We start from the raw sequence: 15,802 nt of genomic DNA on the forward strand, positions 1-15,802 counted from the left end.
GCTGGACTTGCTGTTCTGCATCTCATTTGCCATCTCATCTGGCTCCATACCAAGTCACAGAACCTCTGCCTAGTTTTTGCACTAGTAAATGAAATGATCAGAGACAATTCTCAGGATTTGATGCCAACTGGCTCTTCACAATTCAATCTTCTTTCAAATGTGATGACAATACAGCTGAACTTCCCTACAGCTTCCTTTCAAACAAACAGGAACACATCCAAATTGTCAATCAGTAACAAGCTCTGACCCAGGCTAGACCCCAAATCATGCCCAAGCACTGAAGCCGTGGTAGCTGAGCCAGGTCAAAACCATCTAAGGGACATTTTAGTAACTGCTTGTCAGTGTGTGGGCCCTTCCTTAGCCTGATTTACTTTGTATATATAGTCTTTGTCTGCTGGAAGCAATTCTGTAGCAAAGAACAACTTTGAAAAGAATGATCCAAGAAAAAAAGAAAAAAAAAATTGTTTCAGGTGCTTGAGATCAGAATGCTGGGACTGATGTCGTTTCTGTGAAACATAGTTTTTATGTGTTTGGAAGCTCAGGTTTTAGTCTATACTTCCATTTCAGTTAGGTTTTTTTGTGGTTTTGGGTTCTTTTTAAGATGGTCATTACTGTTTTTTTTTTCCCCTTTAAAATACACCTTACTGCAAAGACTCTAATTTTACATGGAGACTGTATATAATATCAGTAACTCCTTTGACAAGAGAGCTTGCAAATCTATGGCTGCTGCTATCTACCACAGAGATAAAGGAAAATAAAATAAGATTCTGACACAAAGAAAGAACTCTCACATCCCCATGAAATCAGAGTAGCAGCATTATCTTTACAGATCCAAAAGAACTGGTCAGTATTTTTTTTTGTGATGGATAAATTAGTTTCTGTTCTAAACCTATTTTTTTCCTACAGCTGCCACTCCATCATTACTTCCCAATCAGCCATCAATCCTGCCACTTCTTTCACACATCCTTGTCAATTTTCAGACCATTCAATAGAAATTCCCAAAGCAGCACACCAACATCAATGACTGAAAAATATCCCTTCCAGGCATCTTTACTCACAAAATCTCTTCACAATAAGATATTTAAGGAGCTTTATTCCTTTGAAATAATTCCCTAATTATTACCTATGTTTTGGAATACATTATTATTGACCATCAGGCTGTTTATACTCAATTTTGAGTAAATTTCTTGAAGCAAATGGCTCATGTGAATTGTTGATGCCTGATAGATAATTAAAATCTAATTTTGCGAAGTTTAATTGTCTGCTTCTGAAATACACTTTTTTTTTTCCTGCTTATGGCATGACATTTTCAGAAAATTACTACAACAGATTCTGTTACAGAGATTCATTTCTTTCTCCATTATGATTTTTTTCTCGTATTCAAAGAACCAAACTGAAGCAAACTCTGCTTATCCCAGTCCCTGTGAAATCGCAGGGTGCTCTGAGAAAGTATGTCAGAATCACACCCTCACAGGTTATGAATAGCATCCCTGCTGAGTACTGTTTTTAAAGGAACAAAATACTTAGGCAAGACACCAAAGGTAACAGCATACCACACAAGCAAGTCTGACTGGGGGCTACGCATCTGCTGGGATGTGGTGCTTAGAAATCACTGAGCTGTGCTTGGAGATAGAGGACTTTTTTTCTCTTTGTCCTGTACAAACTCAGGAAGATATTTGTTTCTCATCTCTTTTTGAAAAGTTTCCTAATTATCCTGTTGTTCTCTTCATCAAAACAAGTTTCATTTTTTTGAGACGACAAACTGAAATTCCAGATCACAGAAACTCTCCACTTAAAGGTACTGTTGGTAAAAGTGTTGCTGATAGACTTAGTATTGGAAATTCCAAAAGACACAGGAAGGAACTGGTCTTGTGAGGGCCCTATTAAATCCTCCCCTGCTGCCATCTGGTGCTGGGAGCAAGTAAATTACTGTAATTCTCCCAAGAGTTCCACTTACTGCACTGAGGCTGTGAGGACGAGCAGCTACAGCAGCCTCTCATCTCACTCTGCTTAACCTTGCTCCCTCTATTACCAGCTGTTTGAAATTAGGCTCTAACTCTGAGGAAAAATGAAAATATGAGGTGCAATTATTATGTGCATGATGGAGTAGACTTAAACTTTCTCTTTTAGGCCAGAACAACTAAGTATCCATCTCCAGTGATTTATATGCATGCAGCATGGGCAACAAACAGAAGCTAGAAATCCATGAACACCCACATAGTTATGACCTCACTGGAATCACAAAGACCAGTCAGGATAGCTCACATGCCTGGAGTGCAGCAATGGATTAATGAAAACTCTAAAGGTGAGGAAGAAGGGTTTGGCTCTTTTTTAAGATGACAATATTCTTGTTTGCTCATAATAAATAATTCTAGCAACTGTTCTCTTGAGACATTCTGATATGTCTGTGTTCCTGAACATTTTTGTGTTTATATACAATGTATATCTCATACTTTCCTAGCTCATCAAAAGGATGACATAACTTTTTAGAAATTTTCCACTCCTATATATTACCAGGTAATTATTCATTGGAGCTTACCAGTTTGAATTGCTGAAAATTAAGTACTTATAAATTACCTCACCCTCTCCCACTGCCAGGTATCAATCTGCACATTTTCTCCAGCTGACAGATTATGTTCCAACTCCAGGGCCAGAAGGCAAAGCCAGCTAGTCCTGCAATTGTTGTTCCATGAGGGTCTGGATAAAGCTGAAGCCAGGCATTAGAAGCAGAAACCTTCCTTCAGGTGCTCACAGTGATACAGTTGCTATTTCCTAGCACAGAGAGTGATCCTCCACTGCTCTCAGTCCAGATGCAAAAAAATGACAAGCTAAGGCTTGGAAACAAGGAAAGGAACAGAACAAACCAAGGAAGCTGACAGATTTGCATGAGGGGGTGGAGGAACCAGGGGAAAAGTAAAAATTTCACAGTAGATAGAAGTTGTAGCTAAGAAATGGGGATAATATATTTGAAGCAGAATAAGAAAAAAATTAACTAATGTATGGATGGACAGACTTCTTTTTAGGATTTTTCTTTTTAAGGATGCCCTGCCAAGAGGGGAAAAACCAACAGTTTAGTTTTTTTTATTTTTGGGACTAAGAGTCCCGTTCCCCCCCCCCCCCCCGCCCCCATTTTCCCCTGGGGCCGAGGGTCCAAGAACAGAGTAAAAGAATCTGGAAAATGTGAGACTGAGTTATAAAAGAAAGACTTGAAATAAGTGGCTGTGGTTAAATGGCAGAGGAAGGAGCTCAAAGAAAGAAAGGAATACTGAGAAAGAAGAGATACTGGATTGTCACCCTAGAAAAGTGAGGCAAGCTGGTATTGGTGATCAAGGGGACTGGGACAGCATCTTATCAGATCTTTCACAGTGTGGGTTTGAGATGGTCTTTGTGGGGTTATTTTTTGGTGGAGGAGTCAGTTTTGGAGTTGTTTGGGGTTTTTTTGCAATAGTAAAATTTCCAGCTATCCTGATGTCTATGCAGCCTGAACACTCAGAGGTGTATAAAGAGCTAATCTGTGCTTAAACAGGGCAGGCAAATGTTGCAAGAATAAGCAGAAAAGTGTAATTTTATTCCTCTGGTCCCACAGCAGGTTAGTGTCAAAATAAGGAACAGAATTCAGATTCTTCCTCCCATCTCCAGTTCCCCAGATCCTGTTACCTTCTTCCATTTCCATGCAGTGTATAAACCAAATTGACATGACAGGCACCACTACAGCAAAACAAAGACCCATGTAGGGAGACATAGACTCCTCTGGCTGCAGTCTGAACTGAAGGGACAAAAGACATGTCTGGTTCATGTACCATGGTTATCACAGGTTCTGTATCTGAACTAAAAGTCTATGCTTAGAAGAAGAAAATGGTGGCTTGACAACACCACCCTAAAGCTGCTGTAAGAACTGAGCTGCCTTGTATCTGCCCAGCTTGGAACAGAGTAATCTACACCCATTCAGACAGACACATGTCCCCAAAAAAACCACTGTGCTTCTTGCCATTGCATGTCTGCATTGCAACGAGGGTTTGTAAAGCCCAGGGTCCAGTACATCTATCATATTTTCCTCCTACTTCATCTGTCTCACAACAAACCACTAAACCTCAGCTAACTGGGTGTTTGCTACATAGCTACAGCAAACAAATTCGTTTTTAGTTCATGATATCAGAAAGGTCTACAAGCATTAGCTAGGCTTTACTTGTTAACAACAAATGAATGAAAGTTTAATTAATTAATTAATTAATTACATGGTCATTATTATTAACATGTTAATTTTTTTTAATATCTGAAAAATTACGTCTAGTTACTGTTGGTTTCTCTTTCCTGCTAGGAAACAATTCCTCTACTTTGTTTTTGGCTTCCCAAAAAGGATTGCAGTTGATAGCAATCAATATTAAAGGAGAAATCAGCAGCAGTTGCTACAAATAAAACCAACACAGATTAAAAATCTTGTGTGTCTGTGTGGATATATGCAGGAATAACTTTCAATCAAATAGCTGCAGTTTAGGGGACTAAAAGCAAAAGTAACTGGTAGAAAATTTATGCATTGCTGGAACACCTTCCAAATCCTGGATGCTTGCAAACTTCTGTGGCCATCAACAACAATTCCTAATTTGTAGAATTTATCATAATTTGTTTGTTTTTCCAAAAGCTCCAAATCAAGAAGGCAAACTGCAATTACCTCTTTATATTAATGGACAAATACATTCACATGTCTATATTCACCCTAATGTTCACTGGAGAACTCGAGATTTGACTCTAAACCAACACATCTGCTAGCTTTTATCTTTTCTACATGTTTTCAGTCAAGTCTCCATGCTTTTTGAAATAACAGAGAATCCACAAAGAGAGAACTTTGGCTCTGGTCCTGCCCTAGAGACTACCTATCAAAACATTATGCTTTCTTTCTTACATTTTCTATTGAGTCTTATTTTAATTCTCTGATATCTGACACTGTTCATTATTAAAGAGCAGGAAATTTCACATGGCAGTTGTACATAAATAGATTTTAAAAATCAAAAGTTTTGAGTTTCTGCAGTACATATGCAGAAGTACACAAGTAAATTATCAAAGCACAGAAATCAGTCATTATAATTTTAGTATGTTGTGAAACAAAAATGTTTCTTTGTCTTTAGAGAGATACTCTCCCTTATTCTACGCACAATGAAGCAAAGATCACAACCCAGACAAAAGGTTTTCCACGTATTTCAATTGAAGCTTAGTAGAGCTCCTTTAAGCAGGAGGTTCCAATGGTTATAATGGCTGCATTGAAATGAGAAAGGGTTATAAATCCATGAAATTAGAGGAAATAATTCACAAGCAAACAGAAAATTAACATTATGACTACCTGACAATAACATTTAAAATGCATGAAACCTTCAATTGCCAGACAAGAAGAAAAATTATTTGTCACAGAAAAATTCTAATGCAGACTGTTCTCATTTGTTTTCATAGATTTGTTGGTTTTGTTTAGTTTTGTGTTTTTTTGGGTTTTTTTTTGTTTTGTTTTTTTTTTTAACATCTGAATAGCTTCTTCACAGAGTCTAAATTTCAATTCTGTAAGATTTACTGTTCTTTATAAGCATGTTTCAATGGGTCCCCCAAGTCATGGTATATTTGAAAAGTGCATAATATTTTGGCTTTTCTTCAAAATTGTTTTTCCGCTGACTGCACTTCCTCACCTATCCTCCAACTTCCCCCATTCTGTGCTGAAAGTCCTGGCCTGAAAATCAGCATTCACCTGCTGAAAGCAACTCAGCAGCCTATTTGAAATACATAAATCCTGCCGATTATGATGACACATATAAAGACTGTGCAAAGCAGTTCTCCCTACTTCAGCATAAGGATGTATTTCTGACTCTTTGTCCAGTTCACCCCTACTATGGTGTCAAGTCTTACTTCATGTTTTCAATTCTGGCTGTGCCCCCCTTCTGTGCCACTGGGAAACATCCATCTGCTTCAGCTTCATGAAAACCATTATTGTGTAACAAGGGACCCTAAACATGACACCATCCCTTCTGGAGTCTCCAGCACCCTTTCATTGATACCAAGAGCAAAAACAGAAAGGGCTAAACAAGCCAAAGAAAGGAGAGGAGAGCAGTGTGGGAGCAACAGAATTGTAGTTTCACATAACGGGCCAGAGGGAAGAATCGTAAAAGGGAAAAAGTGACTAGTGATGACAGGGATGAAGAAGGCCATTAACTGACTTAATATCAAAGAACAGAAACTATTAAATTGCCAGCAAACATCACTGTAATCTGAGGATGCTTAAAAAAAGCAAGGCAAAAGAATTTTACAGCAGTATAACCTATTAAAGAGAAAGAGGAACCAGAGATGAGAACCTAAAAGAAAGCAGAGTCTGAATGGACAAGAATAAAAAAAACTTTGGAGTAAAGCCAATCTTAAAGGCAAGTTATAAGGAGAATAACAGAAAGATCATGCTCTTATCAAGAGGCTAGTCCAGGAAACCAAGCTCTATTTAATGGCAGTAACCAGAGAGAAAACAGAAGGGGAAAGTTTCAGGGAGATGAGGGGAAACCTGACTAAGGCTCAGATTTTTTCCATGCCCTTTTAAAATCAGCAGTTATCTGGGAAAGCAGCAGAAGGTGGAACAAACCACGTGTTTAACCTCTACTAACATGCTTGAAATTCAGATCCTGTAAAGAAAACATTTTAATATTTTTAATACTACATCACTTAAAAGACTCATTTGCAGTTCCTAAAAAATGCCTTAGCATCACACAGCTTAAAATTTCCTGCCTTTTTTGACAACTGAAATACTTTTCTTCTGCTTCATACAAGATAAAAGAAGACACTGATGTTCCTTCTAGGGTATATTCCTAAAAGTGAAAATCAAGGTCATTCACTGAATTTTAAATCTTGAAGAGGAAACAGGAGAGCTGTTTTTAAAATCTCTCTGAGAAGTCATTCTTAGTCAACAGTTTCTCCTTTTACTGCTGCTTTGTTATCTCTGTCAGCCTGGCTAATACTGCTGTAATGCAATTTTATGCTTACTTAATGGCACTGTATCTTGCATCTATATAATGGCAGCCGGAGTAATTTTGAAGATTAATTAGATACGATGAAAAAATATGCTTAGATTTAAAAGCCAGGTAGAGACTCTCACTTTCCAGTACTCCAAAGAGCATGACTGAACAAGAAGGTGAGGTGGCTAGATCCCCAGTCTAAGTGCGCCTGCTAGTCCCTAGTAGTAGTTAGCATGGGAACAACTACTGATCTTTATAAAAACCTGTGGGAAACATCATCTGTAAAGTTAGATGCCTCCGACACACTTAAGCACACTTCCTCTATGAATATTTATGCAGGTACAATGTATCAAAGCCTCTGAACTCTTGTTACCACTAATTTCACATTTCCCTCCCAGTAGAGAGAGAAAAAAAAAGGCACCACTTGGTTCCTGTTTTGCCCAGAAAACACCAAATATTCGCAATAATTAAATTGTACTTTAACATTCCTTGCAACTTTCAGCTTTTGACTGCCATATTGTTTGCCCCTAAACCAAGTTGTAGAAGAAAAACAGTTCATCAGTAAGAATCTAAGATCTTCAAATAATTGATGCAGAAATAAATAGCAATACTAACCTCTTTCATTTTTTCCAGTTCATTCTGTAGTGCTTGTTTGGCAATTTCAACTTCTATGAGCTGCTGTCTTAATTTTTCATTTTCATCTTCTGTTATAGTACGTTTTTCTTCCACATTTTCTAACTCGTGATGAAGTCTCACCGATACATCTTTTGCAACCTAAATGAAATGGTATATCAAAATAAAGGTTAATTTTTTTTTTTTTTAATTTTTAACTGCCTAAGCAAATATTTAGAGGTTAATTCTGGGTTTTTTGATGGAAGAGGTATGTAAGGAAACAGGTAGACAAGGACATATACAGACAGAATTCTAAAAAATTCCAAATTCAAGCCACCTCTTTCAAAAAAATGTTCCATTAGCCCTGTGGACTTCACTGGAAACCATATTAAACCCCAACTCCTTCTTAGGTTCTGTCACATCAACAGTTAAACAGGAACTTCACTATTCCTGGAGACAGTGCATCATCTATCTTCTCTCAACCACAGCTAGCTTATGCTTTTCAATGCACTAAAACACATGCCCTTCAAATACTTGCCATGCAACAGGATCTAAAAGCAGGGCCCATTTTCTTCAGGCCTTCCCTACATGTGTCTACCTGTGACCACACATGGACACATGTTTATTTTGACTCTGCTAGATTCTCTCTCCTTGGTGGACAATTAATGAAAATATTTTCTTGGCTCATTTTAAGATTAAAATACAAACAAACAATATTTTTACTGACATTGGGTTCACACAAATGATGTGTGATATTTTCAATTAAAAGGAACACTAAGATTTTTTTGGTTGTTTGGGGGGTTTTTAATGCATTTTCACAGGAATAGAGTAAAAAGGTATATGAAAAGATCTAATTCCTCTTAGGAAAAGTAGTGAGAATCTTGCCCTGCAAGCCACTTGCACTATATTTTGTGAGACTACCAGAAATTATAATCATACATCAAAAATATTTAAATATACACTAATCACTGTGTTGATGGTGATTTAGACACACAGACACATAGTTTGAAAAGCCTCATTTCCTGCTTTTTTTAGAGCACTGGAAAGCATAATTAATCCAACTTAGCATTAGCTAGGGGAGTTCAGCGAGCCGTCCTTCATGGCTTTCGCTCAAACCATCTTTACATTAGTATGTCAGAAGTTCTTTGACATACTGAAACCTTAGAGAAAAAATAATAATGGTAAGCAAGCATCTAGAAAGATCCAATGTATCAGAAATCAGCAGCAGCTAGTGACTCAGCCTCCCTTGACAAGAAACCCAGTGTGTGTGAATTACAGATACAACACTGCAGTGTAGCACAAGAACATTCAATAACCTCCCCCACCGCACATGCACTCAAGACACATAATGCCCAACAGAAAGAGTGAGTGGAGGGGAATTTCAATTATAACCATAGTCCAAAGAGACTGCAGAATGAGCTGAGAAACACACCACAGGGCTTTAGCTTGATGTCTTTTCCAACACTTAGTATTAAACTACTCATCTGGTTGTCCAACCAAAGTAAATGGAAAATCATGGGGGATACTTAAAACAGAAAGCTAATGGAACCTATATTCTATAGATACAGTCTGGATCAGTAAATAAAACCAAATCATAATATAATTACTAATTTTTTGACACAAAAATTGGTGGAATAGCTATTAATGCAAGAAAAAATACAGAGTATTACATGGGAAATGGGACTCACTTATGCAAGATAGATTTTAATCCAGGCATATGCAGGATACATTTTAACACAGCTATCTGTAAGACTGTATCTCTGAAGGATCAAGTTCCCTAGTACATTGCAATATGAACAATGCAAAATGAATAGTGTCATGGTCTTTCTTCAGAAAACGACTTGGAAACACTTACAGAAAACCATGCGAGTTATAATTATGGTTAGCCAGCACCCAGAACTCTATTAGGAAGAAATTTGGCATTAGACATTCATCCCTACTCCAAAGCAGAACACATTCACAAACGGTGAGAACACTGCTCCCTTCCAATGAGCCAGTCACACTGGGAAACACATGGGAGAAATACTAATTACAGCAAGATCTTTGTCCAGCTAAATCCAAGGCCTTAGCTTCTATCTCCTATATTGGCAGACAGGCACCTCAGCAGAGGTGTCCTCAACAGTTCCCTCCCCAATCTGCATGTGTATTACTTGCTATGAAAGTAACACTGAGCCAACAAAGAAGCCAACTCTATAAACTGGAATCACAATTCACTTGGGATATGAAGGCCCACCTTCAAATTCTACTTGCAAATGTGTGCATCTCAACTGATCACCTAAGCATCATTCTGAGTGTGCAAGATATCCCTGGTTTCAAATAGAAATCTCCATGATAAGAGGGTGATTTTGCTTCTCCTCAGGAAGACTCTATTTTGCCAAGAACCACATGGGCAGCTGTATTTATAGAACTGTCACAGCCACGACAGAAAACGTGGGTTTTGAATATGCACAGAAAAGGAATATCAAATAGAAATTTTAATAATAATGATGACAGGCTTGAAAACTTTCAGAAAAGATGATCCAAACCAGGCCTGAGAATAACATACTCTCAATCCATCATATTTATCAGAAAGAAGTTAAAAAATAACCTTGTTCGTAATAGCGTATTAAATTCACATTTTAAACTGCAGCCCAGAGAGCCCATGTACCATAGGTAACTAGAGTCCTGGGCAGAAGTGTGGCCAAGCTCACATTTGGTATACAGAGGTCTGCACTTCCATGGGAAAAGGTCAGTTGTCTGGGAGACCAGTCAAAACTGGAAACTGAAAAATGTTTAGGTGTCCTGATTCAGCAGGAGTCCTTCAATATCTAGTGAATGGAATCAGAAATTAAACTTTCAACTGTGTCAAGAAAGGGTTTTTTTTCTCTGTAATTGGACCAATTTAGAATGGAGATGATGGGTATTTTACCAATGACAATCTTTAAACAAGGACTGAAACTTTTCCTTAGCAAGAGGCTGTGTTTCATTCAGATCTTATGGATGAAATGCAGTTGATGACACACTGAAATTTGATGGGTCTTGTCTACAGTTTCAGGTGGATGTGAAAAACCCTGGATTCATTGAATATGACAGCAGTTTTTTTACTGACGGAAACAGAGTAAGGATTTGGTGTTGTGACTGCAAGTATTCAATCTGCTTACCAGTAAGCACCTAAAATCTTTCACTAAAGAGTAACAAAATCCTGTCAAAGTCAATGGGGCTGTTTTGTGAAGTTGGTTTAATTTTGCAGTGGAAGGGTATGTTTTGCATTCATCACAAAGAATCCAAAACCTTTAGCTTCTAATTTGCTTTTGAGTAACTGCTTGCACATTACCTTTACAAAAAATGATAGGACTGAAGCTGAAAATAGCCTGTCTACATACAGCAAGGGCTCCTATTACCAAGAAGAGCTTGGCCACTGCTATTCCACGAGCTGCACTGGGTGCATAGTGGAATGGATGGAAATGCCTGAGTCATGACCAAAACACAGTGTTGTGTCTCCATCTGAGATGCTCCCTTCCCCGTGACACCTGCTCATGTCTGTACCTTGAGGTCCTGCTCCATGCTGCGTATGAGCTCATTGTCGATCTCGCCAGTCTGGGCGTAGCGGAGCCTCTTGCGCTCAGCCTTGCGCAGCCGGTACTGAAGGATCCGGCAGTTCTTGTTGGCTCGCTCCAGTTCATGGCGCATTTCTTGAAGCTGACAAGCATCCTCCTCAAAGAAGCTGTCCCTCATCTCGTCCATTTCTGTCCTCAGCTCATCTATTTCGTTCTGGCACAGAGGCAAGAAGGGGACAGGGATGCAACAGGTGGGTCAAAAGCACAAATGTCAGCACGTATAGAGGAAAGCAGCCAAAATGGAGCTCCGCCCCGCAGGGAGGGCAGGTAAATACAATCCAGCTCATTATAAGCACCGCAACGAAGCAGGGAAGTGGCACTGCCCGCACACCCCACAACAGAGTCATCTTAACGCTGCTTCCAGCGCTCCTGCGGCAAGAGAGGGAGGCCGGGAAGGCCCTCCCGTCGGGAGGCAGCCCGGTCCCCACCCAGCCCCGGTTCTCCCCCACCCCCGCCGCCGCCCCGCGCCCCTCACCTTGAGGCTCTCGTTCTCCTCCCGCAGTTTCTCCATCTCTTCCTGCATCTCCTCCTGCAGGTGGGGGCTCAGGGCGACTTCGGGGCCGCAGCTCCTGCCGTCGCCTTCTGCCTCGCCCTGCCGCAGCCCCTCCGCCCCGGCCGCCGCCATGGCAGCGGGCGAGGAGGCGGAGGCGGCCGGGGGAGGCTCGGCCGGGGCGGCGGCCGCGGAGGCGGCGGAGGCAGCGCTGCCGCTGCTGCTGCTGTGGTTTGTGCCCTTGGTTTGCATCTGGGCGGCCGCCGCCAGCCCTTTCCTGAGGTGGAACTGGATGAGCTCACTTTGCAGGCATCCCTCCTTCCAGTACCCGCCGCCGCCCGCCGCCGCACCGCGGCCCTTCCCCGCGCCCGAGGAAGATGGAGGCGCCGGGGCCGCCTCCCCCGCGCCCTTCAGCGGGGACCGCCCCGCTTTCCCCCGCCACTGCTTGGGCGGCGGCGCCGCCGCCCCCTCCCGCTCGCCCCCGCCGCCCCCTGCAGGGGGCGCCTCCTCGGCGGCGCCCGGCGGCGGCAGCGGCTCCTCGGCGGCGGCCGCTCCTCTGCCGGCGGCGGCGCTGGGCGGCGGTTCAGCACCGGCACCGGGCTGGACAGCTCCCCGCGCCGGCTTCTCGGCGCCGCGGCCGCGGGCGGCTCGGGGAGCCTGGCCGGGCGGCGGCCGTGCCGAGGTGGCTTTGGCGGCGGCGGGCGCGGCCTTGGCGGCGGCGGGCGGCGGGCGCGGGGCGGCGTCGCGGGCCCGGGCCGGCGAGGATGCCCGCGGCTGCTTCCTGCCGCTGCTGCCCTCGGGATGCAGGCGCGGCTCGGCCGCGGCGCCCCCTGCCGGCGGCTGGCTCATGGCGGCGGCTATCTCGGGGACGCGTCCATCACCGGCGGTGTCCTCCGCCTCCTCCGCCGCCGCCGCCCCGGGAGCTGGGGGAGGAGAACCAGAGAAGCGGTCGGGGTGGGGACAGGGAGACGGGCTTTCCGGCCACGGCGGAGACCAGCCCGCCCGCTCCCCGCAGTCGCGGCGCCCCGCCGGCCCCCATCCCTGACCCGCGCCCACCTACAGGCGGAGCGGTCCCCCGGAGCGGCCGGGGAAAATCCAGCTGAGGCCGCAGCCGAGAGCCAACCCGAGAGGCTCATGGAAGTGCCCGAAGGGCTCGGCTGAGGCTGAGACCGTTCCCACTCCGCCCCCACCTAGGGGCGTTTCCCCAGCCCCGATGCTGAGCCTTCCCTCGCCGGACCTCCCCATCAGTGATGAATTTTCTCCCACACACAAACTTCCCTCTCCCTTGTCCTCACCACTAAGCCTGGCTTGCTAATGCACCTGTCTGCCTGCTAAAAGGCCTCGTCCCAGTGTCTATATCACAGCCGAGACGGGGAAAGCTACCGTACAAAGGGCTGCACACGTGGAAGCACCTACAGATTTCCCTTCAGCTTTGACAACGACTCTTCAGGGGCAAGGTGACTGGGGAATCGAGGGTCATAAGGGAAAGGGGCTTTGCAGTCAGCTTCTAAACACACATTTGCCCCAGTTTGTTATCCAGAGATGCTGTCAGGACGTAAGACCGATTCATGTTTGTTATCAGTTATGCATATTTGATAGGTTATACAGGACTCACACATAATCACTCCGGCAGATTTTCAAAACAGGAAGCAAGGAATGCACCCTCACACAGAACAAAATGTTATGTGGCATTCTCTGAAGGATGCTCACTTGACAATTTGCCCCTATAATGACACAACCAGAGTTTTCATGACAACAAGAGATTATGAAAAGGGGCTGTTAAAAGCCCTTTTTCATGCTGTTAATGTCCCAAATATATTCTGAAAATAATGTCTATCATCCACAAAGTATTTTCACACAGCCTTTATTCAACTCTCCTTAGGGAGAAAATATGGGCAACAGCAGAAATGAAAGCATTCTTAACGTGGCCTGCCCATTCCCTCCTAGAATATGGCTTAATCATTCCGTGCTGGAACAGGGAATAAAGACAGAAGCACGACTGGTCAAAATCAATGTAGAGACTATACCATTTACTCCCTCGAACATACCAGACAACGAGGCTGTGTTTGCTCTGCTGTCACTGGCAGGAGGACATCATTTCCTCTCAAATGCACTGTCATTAGTAACCTGATTTAAACCAATATTCTGGAAATTAATGCTCAAAATCCCACAATTTGGCAGACACTTCCCAAGCATTAATTAGTAAAAAGAAAGCATGGGCATGTAGAGCTATAAAACTTGTATGACAGCACTTTGTAAAAGATTTCCTTGCATATCTATTAGCCACCACTAATAGAATTCCCACCCTACTATTGTTTGGAGCTATACAGGTATGAAATATAAGAAATGTAATTCAAATTAATCGTCGGGAACCCTATGTTGTACCTGAATCTTTTAGGGAACTTTCACTGCAACTAAGACATCAGACTCAAATGTGACCTGCCAGAACACAACCTCCTACCCTGCATGCCCCAAAATCCAGGATCTGCTACTGCCTAGGGTTAACCTGGTTGATTTTTTATATATATATATGTATGTATGTATATATATACGTATATATATATATGTATTTATATGCATTTTTAACTGGCACAACGAAAGCCCTGTTTGAGACCAAGTCCGAAATCTCTGTCCTCACAAAACTCCGCAGCTCGACCTTCTCCCCAGAGGCAAACCCACGTGGCGCCGGGACGCGGCGTCTCCGCAGGTTTTCCTGTCGGGAACAGCTGTCCAGGCGGAAAAAGGGGTAAATAAATGGAAGCAACAAAAGGGACAAGTCCAGTGGCTCCACGGGCCAGCGCGGGACCCTCTCGTGCCCCGAGCTTCGGGCAGGGCATTCCCCTGGCCCTGGCCCTTTTGTCCTACCGGGCGCCCACCTCTGCCCCGCCGAGAATTCGCAAAAGCGGCTTAAGAGTTGGGAATGCTTCCGCCTTTTGTCGGTTTAAAGGAGCGGAGGAGATTTTTGAAGGTCCCCCTCCCATACCGCGCGGGTTTGTTGCACCTGCATTAAGAATAATATTTCCTTTTTGGGGAGAAGGGAAAAAAAAAAAAAGTAGAAGGGGAAAAAAGAGGCTTGGATCTAAAGCATCTGCATTACTCACCACCACTTTGTCCGCTGCCCGGCTGGCGAAATGCATGCACTGAGAGCCGGGCACCGCACACGAGGTACCCGCCGCTGCCAGCGCCTCTCAGGAAAATGAAGCAATATTCATGAGCTGACCTCACTGGGCCTGGGAGACGGAAGGGGTGGGGGGGACGGGGGACGGGGAACGGGGGGGAAGGGAAGAAAGCAGAGAAGGGAAGAGAAAGGAAAAGATTAAACGGCGAGAACCCCGCCCAGGCCTGAAGGCTGAATTACGTCCCTTCATCTATCTGCACATTCTGGAATAGGATTACAGCGCAAATGGGGGAAGGAGCAGGCTGCAAGGAAGGGATGCGCCCGCTTTCGCTACCCAGTGCATGGAGGCAATCGATGATGATCAATTATTTAACGTCCCCTTCAGGGTAGCCTGCTCGGGCCGGGCAGGGATGCCGGGCATCTTCTGTACGGGCAGGGCTGCGGTGACGGAGCTTTCTTTCCTTTGTTCGCCGCCCTTGCCTGCGTCCCTTCAGCAAGAGCCCGCTGCCGCCCGGAGCGGCAGAGACAAAGGCAGCCCCGTCTCTGGGCTGGTGAAGATCATTCCCTGGGGTTATTTACGCACCTCAGCAGCAACACTGGGACCAGCGGGTCACTGACCTTTTCTTTACTCGTGTCGCGGGCAAATCTGTTTTACCTCTCTGTTCTATCGTGAGATGAATTTACCTTTGCTCTGAAGCACCTCAGGAGGCTCTTAAGACTTTGCGCTTGAAGTCTTTCCCAATTACAAACAAAGAAAAAGGGGGGAAAGGCTTGCTTTCTCTCCCCTCCCTCCCAGGAGGGACCCTTGCCATGTGATGGTTATGTGTGGGAGTGTCCCGGACACACCTGTGTCTGTGTGAACAACCAGCAAGAATAGCCCCAGGGGCAGCAGTGCTCCTTTTGGGGTCCCTTTCCCTCCTTCTGCGGCACCTCGGAGATCAGGGAACTCCTGGGCTCTGCCTCAGTGCCGGCAGCACCTTCGCGGCGGGAGGGGCGGCGGACACTGCCCTCC

At 44.0% G+C, this 15,802-nt stretch overlaps 1 protein-coding gene across 5 annotated transcripts in view; it reads right to left on the minus strand.

Annotated features, from left to right (window-relative positions):
- The window catches only part of MTCL3 (MTCL family member 3), a 31,957-nt gene extending 16,372 nt beyond the window's left edge, over nucleotides 1-15,585 (minus strand). For 2 of the 5 annotated variants that reach the window (XM_072926858.1, XM_041715156.2), the window contains exons 1-4: nucleotides 12,733-12,877; nucleotides 11,658-12,595; nucleotides 11,112-11,336; nucleotides 7,590-7,748 (exon numbers count right to left, since the gene is read on the minus strand). In XM_072926858.1, the coding sequence (XP_072782959.1) occupies nucleotides 7,590-7,748; nucleotides 11,112-11,336; nucleotides 11,658-12,595; nucleotides 12,733-12,808 (1,398 nt within the window). In that variant the 5' untranslated portion in view covers nucleotides 12,809-12,877. Of the gene's footprint in view, nucleotides 1-7,589; nucleotides 7,749-11,111; nucleotides 11,337-11,657; nucleotides 12,596-12,728; nucleotides 12,879-14,773; nucleotides 14,903-15,474 lie in introns of those variants that run through there. The other 3 variants (XM_041715151.2, XM_041715157.2, XM_072926857.1) reach the window with 3 other exon arrangements.
- Between the last annotated feature and the right edge of the window lie 217 nt (nucleotides 15,586-15,802).

Source organism: Taeniopygia guttata, chromosome 3 (genome assembly GCF_048771995.1).
Source record: "Taeniopygia guttata chromosome 3, bTaeGut7.mat, whole genome shotgun sequence".
Classification (NCBI taxonomy): Eukaryota; Metazoa; Chordata; class Aves; order Passeriformes; family Estrildidae; genus Taeniopygia; species Taeniopygia guttata.